Below are 24,906 nucleotides of genomic sequence, written 5' to 3' on the forward strand. Positions count from 1 at the left end.
ACTTCTCTATTCACTAAAGGATTGGCTCTATAGCAACACATCCTCCTGAGCCCCATTTCCCAGCCATGTTAGAAACCAAAGCATTCACTAGACACTTTCATTCTGCTTTTGGAAGTTGCTTATATATTTTGTCCATATCATGACAATTATGTTTTGTACCATACAATGAAGATTAGCATCCTCACCTCACAGAGCTATTATGAAGGATAAATAATATAATGTGCCTAAGAGCATAGTAAGAATTCCACCAATGATTGACAAGATCATCATTAAGATTTGCAGAGGAATCTGTCCCCTTTTTCCTCAAAAGGATTCTGTAGGATTGACATGTTAGTTTTTTGGGAGCCAATGGTCAAAATAGTTTAGCAAATTTGACTTTTGAATATGCTGAGGTCCAATCACCAATTCGGGGGTCTGAAGTGAACATGTGATCATTTTTTTTACATTCAAGTGAAATATCACTGTAATTCAGAGAAGGGGGACTCGTTAAGAGAAAAAGCAGCCAAACCAATGCAAAACAAACAAAAAAATATTTTATTGCAACTCAAAATTCATTCCCTAGACAATTGAAAATGCACACGCTGGATGGTATTAGTAGACATGGTGAAGATGCATTTGGACAATTATCAACGTTGATGAACATGGGGATTTTTCAGGTTATTGGACTTCCTGAATATAATGTTGGCAAAAAGGAACTTTCAACATAAAAACACTTAGTTTAGCTTTTTAAAATGTCACTTCTTATATTTATTAACCTTGACAGTGACTGAAGAATGAGGTACAGAAAACTTTCCAGAAGTCTGAGAATGGAGAAGTCCAAGGCACTTTGAAGCCCCATTATTGCATTATTAAGTAGGATTAACTCAGTTATGAAATTCCCCCACACTCCAGGTTTATTGCATACAAAAGATCTATTTACGGACCTCACTGAGGTGTTGTGGGGCTTCATGCTTATAAAGTGCTTCAGGCGCCTTTGAAGAAAGGCAACATACAAGTATAAAATCATATATTTCAAAAGAAATGAAGAGACAATTTTGGCACAATAGGAAGAGTGCGTCCTATTTAAAGAACCACAGTTGGCTATTTATAAAAACCCCTCACCTCAATGGTTTATTGTTTTTTTGTTTTTTACTTAAGAGAATGAATGTTTTCTGTTGCCAGTCTTGTAACCCTCATTTTCGACCTGGCTGTGTCGTCAGAATTCCTTGAAGAGTTCGCTAAAAATACAGACGCTTGGCCCATAGCCAAACCTACAGAATCAAAATCTCTAAGAGTAGTACTCAGGCAACCATATTTTTAAAAGGATCTAGAGGATTCTGACACACAGCAAAATTCAAAAAATATTTCTTCAGAAAGATGCCCATTTATTAAACAGTGATTTTCTTTCAAAACATTTTTCTTAAGATTGAATACAGTTGGATCAGAGTATCAATTTCTTATTGCTTTTTTGTCTTCCCATGTCCCACACAGACTCGGAGTTCATCACACACACATGCACGCACGCACGCGCACACACACACACATTTTAGTTCTGCCCTTGAATTAAAATCTGATAGTGGTAAAATCTCATAGTAGCAAATAAATGCTTCATCAAGAAGACACGCAGGGACTTGCAATTCATCCCCACTGTGCCCAATGCAAATAGATGTTTCCCATTTGCCAGAACGGAATGGTTTACGCATTTCCAATTTGGAAACAGGTAAAATCAGCACTTCCTGGGAAACATCAGCTGAGTGGATGCTGACAGAGAAGAGTGAGTGTGCTTTTGGCAGCCAACCGTGAAGCAAGTCTGTGGTGAGTGCTCCAGTTTGGAGACTGCCTGCCTCTAGGCAAACACCTTAGGAATTGAAACGATTTAAGCGCAGTGGATACCAAACATGGAGTGCTGCCTCAAGGTAAATAAAATCAAATAGTGAAAACCAGTGACTGTAATTTAAAATATCTTTGAGGAAAAAAAAAAAAAGATCAGCTTGCTCCACTGCAATTCTTAACGCCATTTTAGTAACCACTTTCATCTCTCCTGACTGGCCTGAAGTCTTCAACATACTAGCTAGTCTAACATAGAGAAGAGAGTGATTTCGCCCCTGGTGGCCTTCACATATATCTCATCATGCTGCCTACATCAGGTTTAAAATAGAAGAGCTCCCTCTGGGTGCCTTTCAGTGGAACTAATGGATCCTACAGAGAAATTATATTTCTTTACACAGAGAAAGCCTTTCGGGGCTGGCCAAAATGTTTACAATGTCAGGAACTCACGAATAAGGGTAAAACAGAATAGTCCCACTTCTTGGAAAAAGAAAAAAGGGGGGGTTGGTAAATACAGGCGATAGAAGCTACATATACAGTACAAAGAGAATAGGATTTGTAACAAACAAAAAATTCATTCAGAGTCAGCCACAGTGAAATTTCGCTATGAGAAAACAGTCTGTAGTTCCTTCCAGTATCCTCTAAACATTAGAGGTAACTTTGTACAGAAAGGTTGTTGGAGCTGGCTTGGGCAGCAGCCTGCTGCATGTATGCCAGGAGGGTAAGGCGGCCAGAAGCAAGATAAAACCTCCCAGCAGGACACACAAGCCACTGAAATAAAATGCAATGTCATAGGTCTGGGTCCAGTCATAAAACCAACCTGAAAAGAGAGAAAGAAAAAAGTGAATTTGATAGAAATAGTAAGACTTGGAAGCCATCCTCTAATTTTACCAATTTTATATACAGTAAGGATTAGGATAGATAAAACTCCATGTACTCTATAGCAGACTCTTAGGAGTTAGCAGAGGAGACTCTCCCAAATAATCTGAACAAGAATAAGCAGGCATTTTGAGTTTCTCCTGAACACAAAATGAACATAAATCCCTAAGCAAGTATACTGGCTTTTTTATCAAACTGATTATGAGTAAATCATTACCATCAGACATCTATGCAGATTTACTTTGTGCTAATCTGTGCTACTATTGTAATCTGGATTTCTATACCTGGAGATGTTACAAAGAAGAACAGTAAAAATGGGTTGCTTTAAGAAATATCTTACCAACAACTGGTGGTCCAAGGCTATTCCCAAGTCCAGCAAAGAACATTAATATCCCATAGGCATGGGCTAATTTTTCAATTCCCACAGTCTTTGTGGTCACATATGGGAAGATGGACCAGTTACCAGTAAGAAACCCTAGAATCCCAGAAAGTATTGCCAATGTGACATAACTTTTGGCAAATGGAATTGCACACAAGGCCAGGCCCATGATTATTAAGGTAGCTACGTAAAGATATAAGGTATTAATCCACTTGAAGTCAGCCAGTATCCCTAGAAGGAGTTTACCAACTGCTGTCATAATGCCAATAATGGAAATAAGAGGCATAATGAGTTCTTCTTCTTTCACATTTGAACTTCTTGCCACATCTTCCATAAGTAATGAAGGTGGAAATCCTCCAATGTCAAAAAGAAAGATAGCAATGAAAAGTGCTAAAAATACTTTGTTTTTAAAAAGAGCCACAGTCTCTCCACAGTAGTTTTTATATAATTGCCACTTCCTCTTGGCAAGCTGTTTGCAAAAATATGTCTGTTCTGCAACTTTCTTTTTGTACGTTTCAGTCTCTTTTGAATGTGCTATTGTTGTTGGGCTTTTATGAAGTAGGCTCTCCTGTTTCCGGCCACCACTGCCAAAGGTGCTCTTGCATGTTTCCTCAGCACTGTAGCTCTTTCCAAGAATGTTTGTGTTTTCTTCCAGGTCCTTCTCTTTTTCACTGTAAATGGAGTATCTATCTGGTGCACTTTCCAGGGCTGTTTTTTCAGGCAAAGGGCAATCAGAGGGCTGGAGGGGTCTCATCAGGCTGCCACAGGCTAATATATTTAAAGCTAAGGCACCCACAATCAGCAGGCATCCATCCAGCCCATAGAACTCAATCAGCAACCTCTGCAGAGCAGCATATATAAAAAGTCCAACACTTGAACCTAAAAAGAAATGGGAGATGTTCAATCTTAATCTCTTATAATTCAGGGTTCTCAGAACAACCATTATTGATATCAGCCAAAGAAGAATTGTAAAGGAAGGAGCATGGTTATATTCCAATTAACTTTTATTTATGGACATAGAAATTTTTATTTCACATAATTTTCAGATGCCCTTTTGATTTTTTTAACTGTACAAAAATGTAAAAATCATCCTTAGCTCATGAGCTCTCTAAAAACAGGCAGTAGACCAGATCTGACCCATGGACATTAGTTCACCAACCCCTGTTAACCATGGAACAAAATTGCTTCCCCAAAAACCTTTGTTTCATGCTCACGTTCCTTTTTTTTTTCCCAGCAATGTCAGAATATTTCATGTGGGTTTTTTTGTTATTTCTTTTCAATTTTTAAAAAATTCTACTGTGAGGTTTTTTTTTTTTTTTTTTTGCTTGTCATCTTTTTCACTGAAGGTGGATGCTATAGGCTGAATGTTCATGTCCTCCCAAATTCACAGGTTGAAATTCTAACCCCCAATATGATGGCATGAGGAAGTGGGGCCTTTGAGAGGCAATTAGGTCATGAGCCCACTGAGCACTCGTGAATGGGATTAGCACCCATATCAAAGAGACCCCTGAGAGCTTCCTTTCCCCTTCCACCATGCACACATGCCACACAGCAAGAAAATGGCAGTCTGCAGCTTGGAAGAAGTCTGTCACCAGAACCGAAGCATGCTGGCATCCTGATATCAGACTTCCAGCCTCCAGAACTGAGAAATACATTTATGTTTTGTGGAAGTCACCTAGTCTATGGTATCTTGTTACAGCAACCCAGAAGGACTAAGTAGATCCACAATTGTCCTTAATTTTGCTTCACCTAGTTCCCTGTGAGTTGAAACTGAAAATTCCTTAATTCTGCCAAATCTTAACTGTCCAGAGTCGATCCATTTTTATTTCAGTGTGCCATGATCCAGTCTCTTATGCCCTCCTTTCTAGGCAGAGTGAAAGCATGTAGCATACAACTTCTGGCATCTTTGGCACACATACAAATTTGGGCATTAAGGGAAACCCTAGTTCATAATGATAATATCTCATGCTTTTAGTACCCTGCTATGTGCCTTACATGTATGCTTCTTTAAGATTCCCAATAACTTGATGTGATGAGTACTATTATTATCCCCATTTTACAGTTCAGAAAACTGAGGCTTAACTCAATAGTTAACAGGACTGTTAGAAAGTCTGTCTATTTCCAGACAGTAAGTGAGTGACACAGGCAGGATTCAGACCTAGGTGGTCTGGCTCTGGCGTCTGTGCTTGTTGCTACATTACAATGCCTCTACAAAAATGTAGTGTAGGCAAGACCTATTGTCCTTCAAGTTCATGCCTACCTTCACACTAATGCCTACCTTGGCACTCCATCACACTCACACACCTGTGGGAGATCCTGTAAGGTTCTTTGAACTGCATTCCAACTGCTTTGGATTCTCTATCTCCTGTTTTTGCTATTTCTTCTTCAGTTCTGCCTTAGCCCAGCTGTGTCCTCAAGACTCTGGCCCCATCTCCTCTTAGATCATGATTCCTATTTCCCCCCTGCCAATACTTCCTTAAACCACCTTTGGGAAATATCCAGCTCAACTTAATTCAATCGGGAATCACTTTGTTGCTACTAGATTGATCTCAAGAATAAACATTAGTTTGGCTCCTGCTGCCAGACAAATCATTGTATTTACTCCATTTACCTCAAAGTCTGACCTCCCAGGAACACCGGCTCATTAACAAGTAGCATATGTAAATGTGCCACTTTCACTAAACTTGGCAGCTCTATTTCCTAAGCAAACTGGTAAAATACTGGCCACAGAAAATTTTGATAAGTTCTCTAAGGAAAAGTTTGATAAGTTTGATAAGTTCTCTTAGGAAACAAATCCATCTGAAAAGTGAAATGACACTTTAAAACATCAGAGGAAGTCCAGAAGGCTTTTATATTTACATTTCCCTCAGTGATCATCTCTTGATTATTAAAGGAAGAACAAGAGTGAAGAGTCTGTCGTTTAGATATGCACATGGCCAGGGGAATGCATTCATAAATAAGTACTTTAGAAAAATTGTACATTCCACAGTAAATGGAGATGGCAAGATGCCAACAGCAGGCTTTTCGACAGAGCCCTGGAGTCTCCATTTTCCTGGCATTTCTCCTACCTTTCTCAGGGAGAAGGTGCCTTACCTAAGTACAGGCTGCTTCTTTTACTGAAGCTCTCACCAACTTGTGACTCTCAATGTACGGGTCCCATAAGCTTTTCTTTCCTTTAGTATATTGGCCATTGAATGCCCCAGATTTTTTATGTATGCATCCTAGGGTTTTCTGGAAGCACTACTCTTATTTACTGTGGAAAATAAAATTTCCTTCTCAGGCTAGAGTAAAAAAATATGCTACCTAAGTGGTAGCTGGGAAATGGTTGGTTAAACATATCTGTGTTCAGTAACTTTTAACTTTAATTAGAAAACTGAATAGTGACAATGCTGTACTTATTTTGAAAATGTACCTGTTGAAATTAGGCCAAGAGCAAGGCCTCGGTGGCTGTCAAAATACTGGCACGTAATGGTCACTGTTGCAGTATATAATAAACCACATCCGAGTCCTAAACATAAGAAGACATTACATAAATCAAGACAGATTATACTACTTCAATGCAAAAAAAAAAAAAAAAAGAAAGAAAGAAAGAAAAAGAAAAAATAACATCTCCAGTAGGTTGTTCTGTTACTGATTGGCTATAACTCTTCAGAGTATGGACTCGTAGTTTCTTTGATGTCACTCGTACAGCTCCAATGGACATATCTGTGCAGGCTCAGTTTTCACTCCACACCCATAGGGTTGGAATCAAGTGAAAAAAAAAGTCCAATTTCTGAAGCATGAATGAATAATGCAAATTTAAATCGCGACATTACAGGGAGATAGAGATAATGGTTAAGTCACCAAATAACACCAAATAGTAAAATTTAATCAAACTTTCCCATTCAGTCTCACTTCCAAGTTCTTGCCCTCAGTTCAGTGTCCTTCTTCCTCAAAGTGCTCTAAATAATTTTAGAAAGTTCTCTTCATTATTCCATGCTATTTTGTGAGAGCTTATAGCTTGCACACCCCCAGTCTGCAAAACAAAGGCCTCTGGGGTTCTCAGGTCATCGCATCACAGTAAAATATATATTTGTAAGTTTCCTCCTTCAGAGATGCAAACTACCTTATTTACAGTAAAATGTATTTGATTTAGTTTGAAATATGTTTGCAAAAAAAAGGAAGCAAATACACTAAAATCTTAACAACTGTTAAATTTAAGTGGTGAGCATACAGTTGTTTGCTATACTATCCTCTACTTTTCTGTAGATTTGAAATTCTTTTATAACCCAAAAGAATACCTTACTAAATTTCCTTTTTTTAAAAAAATTTTTAACATTTATTTACTTTTGAGAGACACAGAGAGATAGACCATGAGTAGGGGCGGAGCAGAGAGAGAGAGACAAAGAATCTGAAGCAGGCTCCATGATTTGAGCTGTCAGCACAGAGCCCGACGTGGGGCTAGAACTCAAGGACTGAGAGATCATGACCTGAGCCGAAGTTGGACGCTTAACCGACTGAGCCACCCAGGCGCCCCTAAATTTACCTTTCTTGAGACCCAAGGACTATATTCATCTCCAGATCTTCTCCAAGGCTTTTGTTTGTTAGCTTAATCTTTTCTTCCCTATTTAGCACCTATTAAAGCCAGTTGGTTTTTCATAAAATTTTCCTCTAGCTTCTAACTCATGACTTTTTGCCTTTCTTCTGCAATATCATCTGTTCTTGAGGATCATTCTATAAACAACACATAAGCCATAGTCTAAAAACTGGATTTGAAACCACAGCCCATTAAATGAGTTAAGATCATTGTCATTGCCTTTCATTGGCACCTAAACTATGATTAGAAAGAATACATGGGCTTAACAAATATATTACATAAGTGTTTTAGTAAATTAATAATTTAAACAACCTAAGACTCTGAGGATTATGTGTGATTCCATAAAAAGTCTTCTTAAAGAAATGAGATAGACTAAAACAATTATATTTTAAGTAAAAAGATTTTTTTCTCCTTAAAAAAATTTTTTTTAATTTTTTTTTTCAACGTTTTTTATTTATTTTTGGGACAGAGAGAGACAGTGCATGAACGGGGGAGGGGCAGAGAGAGAGGGAGAAACAGAATCGGAAACAGGCTCCAGGCTCCGAGCCATCAGCCCAGAGCCTGACACGGGGCTCGAACTCACGGACCACGAGACCGTGACCTGGCTGAAGTCGGACGCTTAACCGACTGCGCCACCCAGGCGCCCCTAAAAATTTTTTTTTAATTTTAGAGAGAGAGAGAGCATGAACAGGGGAGAGGGGCAGAGTAAGAGAAAGAGAGAGAATTCTAAGCAAGCTCCATGCTCAGCATGGAACTCAACCCAGGGCTCAATCCCACAACTCTGGGATCATGACCTGAACCAAAATCAAGACTTGGATATTCAACTTACTGAGCCACTCAGGCACCCCTAAATAAAATGCCCTTCATGTTTGATTTAAGGGAAAAAATATTATCTCATGAACTAAAACATGAGTTGCACTGATTTATACAGTTGTCATTACTATTCATATATAGGACTCTTCAAGATATGAAACAAAACTGTTTCTGGGGCACCTGGGTGGCTCAGTTGGTTAAGTGTCCAATTTCAGCTCAGGTCACGATCTCATGGGTTCAAGCCCGGCATGGGGGACTGTGCTGACGGCGCAGAGCCTGGAGCCTGCTTCAGATTCTGTGTCTCCCTCTCTCTCTGTTCCTCTTCATGCTCTTTCTCTCTCTCAAAAATAAATGAACATTAAAAAAATTTTTTTTAATGTTTCTGAATAATCAATTTTGAAACCAAAAAATGTCACCCTTGACTAAGACTGTATACCTCAGAAAGCCTTTGGAGGCAGAATGAATTTACTTTTCTGTGATTTGGTTGTCAGGACTCTGTAAAATGTTAGGCATGAGAGACAAAGGGGAAAAAGACATTTCTGATTACTAAATGTCAATGTCAGAAAAGTTGAAACAGCAACTTTTAAATTTTTAGCCTGAAACCAAAAAAAAAAAAAGACATTTAAAAAAATTATTTCAAGGCCCTTCGTTTAATAGTTAATGTTATTTCACTTTTTTTTTTTTTTAATGTAGCAGAAATTTGAAATGCTTTCTCCTTAAACTTTTCAAAAAGGTACTACATCTGCATCAGGACAACCTTAAACTGGAAGTTATTAGAGAGGGGTCCCTTGAATCCCCACGATCTCTCACAGAGTCTGTAAATTCAAAACTATTTTCATAATACACTAGTCCCCCACTTTTCTGCAGTTTTGCTTTCCATGGTTTCAGTTACCTGCAATCAACCACGGTCCAGAATGCTCAGATGATCCTCCTCCTGACATATCATCAGAAGGTCAGTAGTAGCCTAATGCTACGTCACATGCCTATGTCATCCATTTTGCTTCATCTTATCACTCAGGCATTCTACCATCTCACATCATCACAGAAGAAGGGTGAGTACAGCACAATAAGATATTTTGAAAGAGAGAGACTACTTTCACATAACTTTTATTGTAGTATGTTATTACTGTTCTATTTGATTATTTGTTATTGTTGCTGATTTATTATTGTGCCTAATTTATAAATTAAACTTTATCACAAGTGTGTACATATACATAGGGGGTGTACATATACATAGGGTTCACTATTATGAATGCTTTCAGACATTCATTGGTGGTCTTGAATGGTATCTCCTGTGGATAAGTATCCCATGGATACTAATATGTTCTCTGCTTTTTTCACTGTGTTTACAATTATGCTGATGGAGCAAAAGAGATGGTGATAAAACCAGAAGTGCCTTAGCACAAATCAAGGTATTGGTACCAAATTTTGGTATCAAATTATGCTACATAATCATACACTCATAATAAAAACAAACAAAAATATTTTAAAAATTCTTCATTTGGATTACAACAATTGCTGCAAGGAAAACCCTTTACACAATTATTTTAGTAGCCAGCTAAAAGAGCCCCCTTTTTATCTTGTGACCTTATTTTTATTTGAAAGAATATCTGACAGACAAACTAGGGTTACCCAGACTTGGGTATTTGGTATACACTTTTTTGAAAACAAACTAAGAAGGGAGAAAACTGGCAGTAATTGTTAACAATAATAAAATCCAAAGTTTCCAGAAAAAGAATTTTTGAAAACTGATATCCATTACCATGATTTTGACAGCTTTCCAATAAATAAAGATTTTCTGATGAGTCTGCTGGTGAAAGTAACAAAAGTGATTTTTTGATGTTGTATAATGAAATTTGCCAACATTTAGAATTCTTTCATAACTTAGTGAATCAGTATTTTTCAAATAACCAATTCATGATATTACAAAATTAGGTTTGAATGAAGATCCATTCAAAGTGCAGAATAAACAAATATAAGAGTATGAAAAGTATATTGATGTAGTACCAAGTTCCATATTACAATTAACTTTGGAAAATCATCACTCATCAAGTTTTTGTAAAGTATCGAAGAAGAATATCTACAATTACCTGAAAAGGCTATTAAAACTCCTTTCTTTTCCAACTACATCTTTATGTGTGACAAGATTTACTTCATACATTTCAATTAAAAAAAAAAACAGATTGCAACAGATTGTGTACAGAGCAGATATGAGAATCCAGATGTCTTGTATGAAGCCAAACATTAAAGAGATTAGCAAAACTGTAAAATAATGCAACTCTTCTCACAAAAGTTTGTTTTTCTTTTGGAAAGTAGAGCTATTTTTCATAATAAGTACATTATTTATGTTAACATATATTAGGTTTGTTATTATCTTTAAATGAATTACTCAAATATTTTCAAATTTCTTAGCTTTTAATAGTTAAACTTAACAGAACAAATATCAGTAAGTATAATCCATATATTCAAAAGCTCCTCAGGGTCCTAAACAAAAGAGTGTAAAGGGTCCCAAGGCTGTAAAGTTGGAAACCACTATCTTAAAGCATCCCTTGACCAAGGGATTTGACCAATCATTTTTGACCATTTTTTTGACCAATCACTTTTTATCAAACACCTATCAGTGAAAAAAATTCTGACCATCAGCCTGCAGTATAAGCGTAATGATTTTTAAACTAAATACCTATATTACTAACAATTCAAAGCATAAACATTAGTATAATATTATTGTTTCCCTTTACTTAAATAGGTAAAAACTAAATATTTTTACATGTTCTAACATTTCCTTTCCACATCTTATGTTCCATTTCACACATCTCTGGGCAAGATCACAACTTCAGAGGCCACTATTCCCTCATCTCTGCCCATCAAACCAGGCAGAAGTTCTTTATCATACCCACTGCCTAAATTATCAACCTCCCTCCGTCTTTGTACCACCACTGCCTCAGTTCATCTCATGTTTTCTGAGCTGAACTCTGGCTTCCTGATCACTGTCTCAGCTTCCAGTACTTTTTCCAAAAATCTATCTTCTAAGCTGCTGCCATACAATTCTCATCACATCATGCTCCTACAGTAAAGTCCATATAAAAACATTTTGTCATCTGGCCTCTGTTGCATGCCAATCTTTGATGTATTTGCACCTATTCACATGACTTCCTCAGTCCTTAAACAAATACCTATAAAAACACTGTTATCAGGGCATCTGCGTGTTCAGTGAGTTAGTGTCCAACTCTTGGTTTTGGCTCAGGTCATGATCTCACGGTTCATGAGTTTGAGCCCTGCATCAGGCTCCGTGCTGACAGCACTGTTATCCATGGCACCTCACACCTCAGAGCATTTGAGCTCCCACAATGTCCCCCTCCCACCCACTCAACTCCCCTTCAAAACCCATGCCCATCTGACCACATCCTACCTGTCCTTCCAGACTCAGCTCAAGCATGAATTCCTGCATGAAGCCTGCTTCAGCACCCCTCTTCCCACAGGCACAGGATGTTGGTTTCATTTTATCAATGCATTTATTTTGCTGTGTTACGTGTTATAAATTTACACGTTTATTCCTCCAACTAAACAGCGAGCTCTGAGGGCAGGTCGCGTCTTATTCATCCAAGTATCCTGGTTCCAGGTCTGAGCCTGGCACAGAGTGAGTGTTCTTAAAAGTCTGTTGAATGAACCTCCCCACAGAAGTTATCCTACTGCCATTCCCCGTAAATCTCATTTGAGTTCTTGCATTTTTCTCTTCCTGTCTATGTCTCTATTCATATAACAAACACAAACACACTTATATGTATGTATGCGTGTGTGTATATATATTTTTAATAATATCTTTATACCTACTCCCCACTTAAATGATGCTAATTTTTTTACTTTTTACTTTAGCCAGAAACTAAATCTTAGCTTTAAGAATATTAAAGATTTTTTAATTTCGTAATAATTTACAAAGATAACATCATTAGAAAGACAGAATTAGAATTATATGGTTTGAAAAAAGATACAACTAATTTACAAATTCTATGCATTATAGGAGGATGCTTTGGGCAAATCACACTAAACTTCCTCATTTTCTCATTTTTTCTCAATCTTTACCGATAAATCAAAAATGCATAGATCAATTAAACTGGTAAGACAGTTATAAGGAGAAAATGTAACTGAAGTAAAACACTCTGCTATTAAAAAATGCTTCTAATTTAGAATACATAAAGCAAGCATCTCTAAAGAACTAGCATGTGAATAAAAGCATGCAAAGTGGAACTTTGATTTATTTTAGGAAGACAAGCATTAAAACATTTGAAATCGTATACATATTTTTAGATGTCTATGAATTCTTTTAAAATACCCTTTATTATATACATATATTTGTGTGTAAGTGAATAGATATCTATCAAGCTCCTACATCTGTATATGAAACTTCTCCCTGAATATTATTTTTAGGAAAAGGAAACATTTAGTAACAGTGCATTTTAGCATGGCAATCTTAAAAAGCAATATGGGTGAAGCTATAGAATCCAGATTCTGTGTGGGGTGGGGATAGGGTACTGCCCAGGACATTCCCGGTTTGGCCACTAAAAGTATCAGATCCTGGGAAACCTGTTAGCCCTGGGAAAACGAAGATAGTGGTCACTGTAGTGTGGGGACCTGTCTGTCAGTCATTTGGGAGAATTCCCCTTATGTATGTTTTAAAGCAAGTATTTGAATCACCTCTTAGAATAGTTGAGTCAATATGTTTTTTTAACCTAAACTTGGGTTAGGATAAGCAATTACATATAGTATTCCAGAAATATCTACTTCTAGAAATGAAATTGTGGGAAGGTAACTTAGGATGCCAAAAAAAGATAAGTAACTTTAGCATATCCAAATGCAGTTACTTTTATGTTTCTAGCTTCAAACATCTGCGTGGAGAGTTAAGAAGTGCAAGCAATTGGCTAGCTTTTTTAATAAACTGGCTCTGACTTTTGTATGCTTAGCATGAGTACTCATGAGTACTCTGAACATGACATTGACTAGTTAAGAGCACAGGCTTGGAAATCAGGCTTGGATTCAAATCCCAGCTCTATCAGTTACTGGCTAGGTGACTTTGGGGATTAGAGAGTTTACTGAAAGTCTCTAATTCTTAGTTTCTTTATCTTTAAAACAATCTCACAAGACAATTGTAAAGATTAAGAGACATAAGTGTGCCTGGGTGGCTCAGTCGGCTAAACATCCAAGTCTTGATTTTGGCTCAGGTCATGATCCCAAAGTCGTTGGATCAAGCCCTGGGTCAGGCTCCATGCTGAGTGTGGAGTCTGCTTGGAATTCTCTCCCTCTCCCTCTCCCCCACTCACTCTCCCTCCCTCTCTCTCTCAGAAAAAAAAAAAAAAAGATTAAGAGACATAAAAAATGTAAAAGATTTAGTATCTGTGCCTGGAATATAATAAGTACTAAAAAAAAATAACGATTATATTGATATATGTTTTCACTTTTCACCTGAGTATTATGACATTATGTCGATAATAGCTTCAGACTAATTAGAAAATCATAGTTCCTTATTACAATTGAACATCTATGAGAGAAAAAAGACTTTCTTTAATGATATAACCATTAAAAACAAAACAAAACAAAAAAGCTTATAAAACTCTAACTGCTAAAATGAATGCCAGGAAATGACCTTTATCTCATTTGCCATAATTGCAGTAGGAGAATCAGACTCTGCAAATGTGTTTTTTTTCCTCCCAGTCTCAATACACTGTGCAGATTCAGTCCATAGGCAGATATTACCATGAAAACAAAGTTAGAGAAAATTGAACTTTTCCAAAATCCAAAAGGGAATAGCAAGCAAACACTAACCAGGTAGCTAAAGAATAAAGTCTGAAGAAAAGAGAATGTAAGACATTGATCTTGAGTTGTGCTTTCCAGAAAAGCAAAAGGAAATTATTGGGGAGAAGCCTGAGCTCATTAAGCACTGATTTCCTGCTGGCCCCCCTGCACTCCAGCCTCCCACATCATACTTTCTTTTTCCTGATTTGGTAAAGTAGTTGAGAAAATAGAAGCCTGAATTACCAGGATTGGCAGTGTGGCTTACAGTCCCTTGAAAAAGGGGAAACTTCCATTTTATGTTAGCTACAAAAACTGAACAAGATAACATCGTATCTTCAAGATGATACTTTTTAAAGTATCAATTAAGGCGTAAAACAGAATTATGCCAATTAATAAACTTTAGTATTCTTTTTGATATTGTGTATTATAACTAAACATACTAAAAAGCTTTAATTTCTCTTTCTATCTTCCCAATCTGTTATACAAATATTGCTGATTCAATAAAGCTTCCTCATTAGCAAAAAACTGCTGCTGTGGTCTTGAACTAAGTGGTCAGCAAGGAATTTAAGGGAAGGGAAAAACATGTATGAAACACCTCTTTGTGCCTCTGTAGATACATTTGCTCATGAATGGGCATGATAGCTCTGTGAAGTCATATTAGTCCCATTTGATAAAAAATAAAAACAGAAGCTCAGAGAGAATAAATAATTTTCCAAGGTCACAAAACTAATAATAATGGTAATGCTAGCTAATATTATTGCATTACTTCATCAATTCACAAAATCCTGAGGTGGATGTCATTATTATATGTAGTTTTAAAAATGAGAAAACAGAGGCGCACCTGGGCGGCTCAGTGAGGTAAGCTATGGGCTCTTGATTTCAGCTCAGGTGATGATCTCACGGTTTGTGAGTTTGAGCCCAGCATCGGGCTCCACAATGAGAGTGCGGAGCCTGCTTGGGATTCTCTCTCTCTCCCTCTCTCCCCCTCCCCCACTCGCACTTTTTCTCTCTCTCTCAAAATAAATAAATAAACTTAAAAAAAAAGGGAAACAGAAGTTAAATAACTTGTCCCTCTGCATATTGTCTATCTTAAGACACCATCTAGTTCATTCTAGACAAATGAAAATGCTTAGTATACAATTCAGCACAGAGGTGGTGCTCAGTGAATGTTATCATCAGACTGAATCTTTCTTGCTATTTCTAAGAAATTCAATACTAAAAAGGAAAATGAGTTTAGACAGTAATAATTTCCTGTCACTTCCTTTTCAACTGGATACTCTAAAATGGTGACAGAATGGAAATATCATTGTTCACTATTATCTCACTTATTTATCCCACAGATATTGTGAGCCCTGTATTATAAGCCGAAAGAAAGATGAAAGAAGAAAGAAAGAAAGAAAGAAAGAAAGAAAGAAAGAAAGAAAGAAAGAAAAAGAAAGAAAGATGACGTCAACCATGGTAATAAGTATTAATTGTCTGCTGGCTAGGAGTAGCTCATGGGGCCCCAATAGATACCAGAGAGAGTGATTTTTTTATTAACTGAAATCCAACTCAACTCTTTTTACTTATTTTTTTTTTTTATTTTGCTTGACTTCATTTTGTCCTCACAAAACCTGTGTGAGGTAGGTTTCCCAGCCTGCTTTCATAGATGAAGGAACACCATTTGTGATCAAGTGTACTCAGGCTCATAGAATCTATGTCTTCTGACCGTAAGCCCAGCACTCTCTCTTTGAGCTCACAATTTCTTCTCAGCTGCAGGGATTCAGAACCTATGACCAAATCAGAGTCTTCAAGAGCTGAGTCTGTTTTCTTACCTACAATCCACTAAGTGAAGGAGAGGCTGGGATTCCAGGAGGAAGGACATTGTAACAAACACTATGACAAGTATATGGATAACAGTACCCTAAACATTTCCCCAAAGACAACTATGGCCACTTATTTAGGGAAAGTGGGATACCTTTAGAGCACTATTGGACACAGAACATGAGCTGGCATTATTAACTAAGGGCCTGAAGCATTTACATGCCCTTCCCTTAGAGTGGTCATATGGGGGCCAGGTAATATATAGGATCATGCCTCAGGTCTGGCTTACAATGGATCCACTGAGTCCATGGATGCATCCAAGTTCCTGATATTTCATTGGCTCACATATACATGGTGGTTGGTATAACTCCCTACATTGTTCCTTGGCCAGGGTGAGAGTTATCATAGTGGGGAAAGCCAAGTGGAAGGCCTGTAACACCACCACCATCACTACCACCACCACGAGCCAAAAGGGTAAGCCAGACCAATCTCAAACCCTATCTGATTAATTAAAGATTATGGATTCAGGAGGTCAGGAGTCATGGTTAGTTATCAAAAGGTTCCAACAACATAAATCAAATCAAAATTAACTTCACAAGTTGATAAAGCTCCCTCCATTGATACAGAAATTTTGAAACTTAGTTTTGGGAGTTAGTTAATATTGTCTTTTTTTTCTATACATCCTTATTCTTCCAACACAGTCAATTGTATATAGATCCTAGACATTGCAAGCCAAATTTTTCTTCCTAAAAATTCATTTTTATATATAGGTAATGCAAATGCTATATATCACTCACTGCTCATCAATTTTTAAGTCGGTAAAAATTTTGTATGTCTAGATTAACCTTGAAACCAGGTGAAGCAGTAAAATCTTATGCAATTTTAAACATGTAGTCCAGAGTTTGAACTAGATCATATCAATGGCATAATGATTCAATTTTCTATGTAAAAAGGGATTTGTCCTAAAGGGAATAATCCAATATTCATGCATAAACACAGATACCTACATTTTTATTTTTATGATTTTAGACAAGAATGAAAAATGATTATCAAATGAAAACTCTCAAGTTTACACCAGAGATTAATGTGTTTGTACCCACAGGTCCAAAACTGTATTAAGCACCACAGGGAATATAAAATATCAAACATACACTACATGCTCTCAAGGAACTAACATGGGGCTTGCTTATTTAGATTCAGGTCTCAGCAGTATTAGGGTATGTTGTTGCATTTAACAAGACACTTTAAGGGTTCTAAAAGCACCAAAAATAACTACAAAAATGTGAAAGAGGTTGGGATCTGACTCAGGTCAGGTCAGACTGCTCTGACTCAGGATCTGGTGTCAGACTAAGTGCATTCAACCCCAAATCTCCTTTGTAGCTTCAATCCTCTGAGCTTCACTTTCCCCCTCTGTAATATGGGTTCTTGTGAAGATTAAATAAGGTCAGATAAAGCATTTAGCATAGAACCAAGCACATGGTTAAGTATTCAGTGCATATTAGCCACTATTATTTCCATCAGGTATTATTCTGGAAATAGTCCCAAGCGAAAAAGAGGAATATTAATAGCCAACAAAATTAGGTTCTTCCAGACGCTAAGAAAAACTTGGAAAGCTGGAATCATCTGTTTCAAATTCCCCACCAACCGCCCCTAAGAACAGTCTGATCATGTCGAACACCAAACACAATTAGTACAACACATCACAAAGGCCACAAAGGCATCTACCCAGAGCCGTCGGTGCTGTCAGTCACCCTCTACTTTTCCTCTCGTGTAACCAGGATCACCATCAATTATCCCCACCACTCAGTTTTCTTCACCTGTGCTTTATCTTTAAAAAAAAATAATGATTGTGTGTTTTAAAATCTACTTTTTAATTCTGCTGTAACTTTGTGATGTGGGCCCTAGAAGCACAGGATGTTTAGAACACAAACAACCCAACAGAGCCCTGCTTAGCCAGCCAGAATGAAAAGGACCACTTCTTAAGTCAGAGAGAAGTGACATCAGCCTCAGACTCCCTCCTCTTTCTTTTCCTTTGTGTGCATTAGAGACCAGCACTGAAATGAAAACCCTTCTTATGCCTTGTCGGAGAACTCAGTGTGTGTTGATAAAACATGTTTATCCTTTCAAATATGTTGATTCGCTGGGCAAACATGTTACTAAGGCAATAATTTTTGGTGAAGTGGTCATTGAAAGCAAATTATTTTTTTATCATTTTCACACCTTATATTAACTGAATAAACCTGACATTGATAAAATGATGTTTAACTCTTGAAGCTTAGAAGAATTATAGTGACCAGATTTCTTACCTACAACAATGCCATAGGAAAAAAACAGAAAGTAGATATTGGGGGCAAAACTGCTCAACATCAGGCCTCCAGCTACCATGAAGCCACTGAAGATTGTCACAGGTCTTGCTCCAAAAGAGGAGACACAGAGGCTGCAGACAGGACCTAAAATAATAAATGAAACCTTCACTTATTTAACAGTAACCTCCTTCCCACAGTCCTAGGATCCATCCCATCATAAATTTAAAATGATTCTTTCCATCATACAATAACAACACTAACAGTAAACATCTACTGTGTATTTACTATGTGCCGGACACTCTATGAGATACTTCATAGAAACAATCTCATTTCACTTTAATCTCCCTGCAGCCCTGAAAGGGCTATTAACCTCACTTGTTGATAAGGAAATCAAGGTTTCAGGATGGTAAGGCCATGTAGGTAAGAAACAGGCATTCTGGAGTCAGGCTTTATTCAAATTCAAGTTCTACCACTTGCTGGCAGTTCGATCTTAGGCAGCTTATCTGATGTCTCTGGGCTTCAGTTTCCTCATCTGCAGACTGGAATAATAATCATACCACCTTGTGGTGCTACAGGCAGGACAAATGAGAGCACAGGTGTCAAGCTGATCACAAGGCCTGGGACAAGGAAGTCTCTGATTGGGTCCAGCACCTCAGTGACAAGAGCAGCAACAGCAGCCACCAGAGTGGTAACAGAGAGAGAAGTAACAACCCAGGCAGTCTGACTCCTGAGCCCAGTGTCTTAACCACCATACTATTCTGAGGACTTTTCCTCCTGCATGTTCCATGCATATTTCCTCCCCAGCGCTCCTTCTCAGCACGGAGCAGGTCAGGTAATTGATGAGGAAAATAAACTTGATGACTGACTGACCACAACCAGTCGCCACCCTGTAGAGTGATGATGTGGGCGTGGGGTGGGACCAATGGAGGTGGGACCAATGGAGAAGCACCCTACCCATTCCAGCACGGGTCTGTCAGTACCACTGTCCTACATCCTACATGTAATCTGGAATTTGGGGGGTGAAGTGCACTGTTGAGTGGCAGGCTACAGTGACCACTACCTGGATCTGTTCTATGCATACGTGGGCAACTGCCCATGTAACGGGATTTAAGTCATAGTGAAATTCTCTTCCACTAGCAGTGTACCTACAAAGCATGTAACTACAAAGCATGCATATCAGAAACAAAAGGACATTGGGGATTATTCAGCACATTAGTCTCATTTACACGAAGGAAACTGAAGCTCACAGAGGTTGTCCATGCCCATGGTAGAAGGAAGAGCCCAGGTTTCAAAAGCAAAGAGAAACCCTAGTTAAGTTGACAACCTTAAGTTGACAACAACCTTTCAAGGTACAGATTATTATTCCCAATTTTTAAAAAGTATAATCACCAAGATGGCTAAAGGCAGACAACAGTGAGTGTTAGCAAGGATATGGAGCAATCAGAAGTCTCCTAAACTGCTGGTGTTTTCTCCTAAAGCTGAACACAGCACATGGTTCAGAAATTCTGCTTCCATGTATACACTCAATAGAAATACCTGTACCAAAAGTACATAAATGTTCGCAGCAGAACTACTCATGGTAGCCTAGAACCCCAGACGTTCATCAGCAATACAATGTGTAAGTGAATTCTGGTGTAGTCACACAGTGGACTATTGAGAATGAAGGATCTATTGCTACACATATAGAAGTGTCTCATAAACCTACGTGGAGTGAAAGACAACATGAGAAAGTATAGATTACATAATTGCAATTATAAAAAGTAAAAAAAACAGGCAAAATTAATCTATGATTAGAAGTCAGAATAATGGTTATCTTTAGTAATGGGTAGGGAGTTGTAACCAGAGGGAGCCCAGCCCAACTTCCTAGGTAGTGCCAATGTTCTGTTTCTTGATGTGAGTGTGCTTAGTACATGGGTATAATCTGGTTTGTGAAAAATTCATCAAGTAATACTCATGATATGTACACTTTTATGTATATATCTTTTTTAATGTTTATTTTTGAGAGTGAGGGAATGAGCACACACATGCGTGAGTGGGGGTGGACAGGGGCGGGGTGGGGGGGAAGAGGATCCCAAAGTAGGGCTCAAACTCACGAACCATGAGATCATGTCCTGAGCTGAAACCAGAAGCTCAACTGACTGAGCCACCCAGGCACTACTGTATATATCTTTTATTTAGATTTTAAAACATTTTAAGTAACCTCAAACTGAGAAATTAGTTAGTAAGTGATAGAACCAGGATCTAACCACCCAAGTCCAACATTCCTGTCAGGACCAGAGAAACTCTCAAGTGCATTCTTAAAACCAGGTTATGACCACTAAGATACTACATAGCTCTCAACATGCACAGCTCTCCCACATTTCTCCCTGGTCATGAACTGGCCCCTGACATTTCAGGCCTTCTATGTGAGCCAATACAGAAAAGCAGGCTGATATATTTACACGATAAACAGAGGGGAATATTCTGTGCCAGTGTTTTAAAAGGAAAATAAATTTGAAAGACCAAACTTATCATCCAAGAGTTGAGCTGCCTATATACCCAATTAGAAATACTTAGATACTTCAAAAATATAAGTGATTTTAAGGGCCAAATTTCATAAATGGATATCTGACATCATAAAGGCATGACCCTTCTGTGTTGTTTACCAAACTGCACTGACAGAGAATCAGTGTCAACAAATTTAACAGGCACAATAGAATTAAAACAGAGATTATTGCTGGCATACCTGAAAAGTTTCAAGTTTCACCCTCAAAGTAGGACTTTAAATTTATGCTCCTTAATGTATAATTATTCCACAAGGAGACGCAGAGTTTGGGAAGCTAGGGGTAGGGATGGAGGGTCATAATTTTCATAGCATGTACAATAACACTGTAACTATTACATGCTAAAAAGTACATAATTATTATCAATTACATGATAAGTTCATAAATTATTTTGTGTAATACACAATTCACAGAAAACAATCAAGCTTAAAGAAGAAATGAGCAGAAATTCTTTGACCAATAAAAACAGTAAATTGAAAACTCTTTTTAAAAAATTCTCTACTTTCATACTGCCATCTGCTGCTTACTTAGAGAAAAATATCTTGATGTCAGAGATTGAAAACAAAGAATTTTAGAGGAAAGAGGCCTTGGAGAGGGTCCAAACACCTCATTTTAAAAAGATAAAACTGGAAGTCAGAAAGATCCTGCTATTTGACCAAACATTCATAGCCAATCAATGACAGGGCTAAGGCCAAAGTCAGCTTAGCATTCTTCCAAATAAGAACTATTTCAATTGATGCCTTAATTTTTTCCTAAAAATCAAAATATTAGTAAAGAACACCAATGTACTTTTGTTAATATGTTACAACTTAAGCAGTTTTATGAATTGATAGCAAATGAAAGTATAACATTCAAGCTCATCTTCGTGTTTAAAAGTTTAGGGCAAATAATTTTTTTCCCATCCTCAGAACCAGAGTATTTCCAGATTGTATTTACATAGATTCAAACCACATTAGCCCCATATTTCATCAATAACAATTACGGCAAAGTATAACTGGAATTGACCATTAAGTCACATCCGTAAAACATGACACATTCACATGTTTAGCTCTTTGTAATAACAGGCAAGTTTTCCAAGATGATAAACCATGGAGTACTGGACTAGTTTCAAGAGATAAATTCAATAAAAAGACTGCTCTCAGAGGAGATTTCATATAATGCTTCAGGTCTTATGCTTTGCAGAAGGGGCTTTTGGAACAAACATTAGTTAACTCATAATAAGCCAGTGATTCCACTTCTTGAAAGCTGTAAAATTTTAGAAAAAAAAAAAGCAGAGAGAAAGCTTCACCATCTGGTTGCCAGGTTTTTGTTTTAACAAGTAAGGTCATTCTTTGAATGTAACAACTCTACAATATCACTGCCATTTCATTAAAGAGCAAGAAGGAATATTTTAATAAGGAAGTAATGAGCAAGATATAATTTCAGAATAAAATGTAAGATAGTAAGAAGATAGTGGGAACTTTATACACACACACACACACACACACAGTATCATTGCCTTTATATTAATTTCCCCTTCAGTGAAAACTTTTCTTGAAATTACAGTTGTAAGTACATTGGTGTTTGGGAGCCATTATTACTATTACTACATTCTGTTGAGAGATTAATATTGACTGGTTGGTTGAACTGAAAGTCCTCAGCTGAGTGTTAAGTAGCAAAGCTTGCAATAAGCACAGAAGAAAGCTCTAAGGATGGTTAGATGGCAATGTGGGGCACTAATTGCTGAACAGCTCTACCCTTTCCAGGTTATGGTATGCAGACCTCTTAAGAGATATTCTGTTCTCTTGCACGGGGGCCCTGGCAACATTTTTGGCACAATGGGGACACATTCACTCAAAAAATGTAAGAACCTGTGTGTTAGGGAATAACTCTACAAACCAAAAGAAGGAGCAAAGAAAGAAAGGAAGATAAGAATACGATTTTGAGAACTGCAACCTCTTAAATACAAAATGAAACAAAAATATGAAATAATTTCTTAATAATCATCTGCACATCAGACTGATTGGGGTAATTTTCATCCAATGAAGGGAATAAAAAGGGAAATGAAAATGAACATTCTAACTGAAAAAGTGTTTTGTTATGATCATGGGTAAATTTAAAAAATGAGAAGAATGAGTTGTTACAAGGAAGTCAGAATGATCCACAAGTAAGTGATGAAATTGTTTCCTTGAGCCCTCAGGGTACTGTAGGAAGAAACAACAGAACTAAATTGTTGCTGGCTCTTAAAATTAGCATGGAGGAAGAATATACTTCTTAAAATTTAGAAGTATGTTAGTAACGTTCTCTTTAGGTCTGCATTAATCAAACAAAAAACAAAATATTTGATCACTGTCATTCCTTCACTATTGACCAAGTGTCCAGTAAAGCAACACTCCACAATAGAAATACAAGGAGTTACACATGTGATCCACATATGGAATTCTAAACTCTCTAGTAGGCACATTAGAAGAATAAAACAGGTAAAATTAATTTCAGTGATACATTTTATCTGACTCAATAAGCCCAAACATTATCATTTCAATATCATTAATGAGATATTTTACATTCTTTTGTGAATGAATCCAGTATGAATTTGTTGCACTTCTAGCATGCCTGAACTTGAACTAGCCACACTTCAAGTGCTCAATAACCACATGTGACTGGTGGCTGCTGGTGGGACAGCATAGCACTAGAGTCTCACTCATATCATGGTAGAAGACAGAGGGCACACAATCCAATACCTAAATCGCAAGGCAAAATAAACACACAAGAGTTAAATTAAAACCCAAGGTCACGGGCAAGAGGCACCAAAAGAAAGGTTCAAATCATATGTTTTGAGATTTCAGAAAAGGGAGAGCACCATGGGTCAAGAAACTGCACCTTGACCTGATGGACCATAAAGGGTGGTTATATCAGTGAAAGGAATGGAAATACATTCTAAATGGAAACAGAAACATAATGTGGTTTTCCCCAATTTATAATTATTATAAGATACCTTTGGGTAATTATTATAAGATAGCTTTGGGTAAGAAATGATGGAAGGGGCATGCCCCTTCATGCACTTATTTCCCCTAAAAAGTTTCAGAATCCCAAGAGTGGTAGGATGGCCAGGCCTACTGCACTGAAACCATAAATAGGCTGACAGTACAGTGAGAAATAAAATATAGCAGTAACCAGGTTGTATGCCTGCAGCATAGCAAGAATTTCCTAATAGAGCAGATGATGGGGCCCATGAGAGTCTTAACTCTCTACCCACAATGCATGGAGCCCAGCGAACCCTTGTAGATTCCTCACTCCTTGCTCTTGCTGAGACCAGAATTTTAAGTTCATCTCCCTACGGGAAGAGAAAGGCCACACCCACTCAGTCCTTGATCTCATGAATATTGACTAGCTTGCTTGTTGGTTGGTTTGGTGAGATATAGAGAGTAGGGAAAGCTTAACCAAAACCCAGAGTTATTCTCACCAATCCTGGAAAAGCCTACCACACTGGGAACTGGCCAATATGCAACAGAATCCTTGTAGGAGGCAGAAATTCAGTCCTACTTGCAGGAGTTAACAGGACTTGAGAGTAAAATTGTACAGATATCCTCAAATACAATTCTGCCAGCACTCACAACTCACCCAGCAAGCCCAACTGGCTATAGTGACCTACTCCATCAGCCTGGGGATAGATTTATTGACTCATTATCAATTTGAAGAACTTTGGAGGAATTAAGGAGAAGGGGGGCACTGTTAAGTCTGCTTATAGTACAAAAATATAGAACAAAAGGTCTGCTTGTTTCAGCAACTCTGTTATCTGAAAAAACAGCCCCACCTTTCTTGAATTTGAAGAATGACATCTAACTGTGCTTTAGCTCAGCTGAAAACAATGCAAGGCCACGACAGCCCGTGAGTTCACTTAAGTTCCATCCCTCCTGTATCAGTCACATTTCAACCAGAGAAACAGACCCAGAAGTTTTGTGTTAAAAAATTTATTGCAAGGAATTGGCTTCTGCGATTATGAGACCTGGCTAGGCAAGTATAAAACCCACAATG

General features: G+C 37.6%; 1 protein-coding gene across 3 annotated transcripts in view; it reads right to left on the minus strand.

Moving 5' to 3' along the window:
- Window positions 1-650: 650 nt before the first annotated feature.
- The window catches only part of SLC16A9 (solute carrier family 16 member 9), a 60,045-nt gene continuing 35,789 nt past the window's right edge, over window positions 651-24,906 (minus strand). The window contains exons 3-6 of one of the 3 annotated variants that reach the window (XM_058696382.1): window positions 18,350-18,493; window positions 6,477-6,572; window positions 3,026-3,943; window positions 651-2,626 (exon numbers count right to left, since the gene is read on the minus strand). In XM_058696382.1, the coding sequence (XP_058552365.1) occupies window positions 2,448-2,626; window positions 3,026-3,943; window positions 6,477-6,572; window positions 18,350-18,493 (1,337 nt within the window). In that variant the 3' untranslated portion in view covers window positions 651-2,447. The remainder of the gene's footprint in view (window positions 2,627-3,025; window positions 3,944-6,476; window positions 6,573-18,349; window positions 18,494-24,906) is intronic. The other 2 variants (XM_058696383.1, XM_058696384.1) reach the window with 2 other exon arrangements.

The sequence above is a fragment of the Neofelis nebulosa genome, chromosome 13, assembly GCF_028018385.1.
Source record: "Neofelis nebulosa isolate mNeoNeb1 chromosome 13, mNeoNeb1.pri, whole genome shotgun sequence".
NCBI lineage: Eukaryota > Metazoa > Chordata > Mammalia > Carnivora > Felidae > Neofelis > Neofelis nebulosa.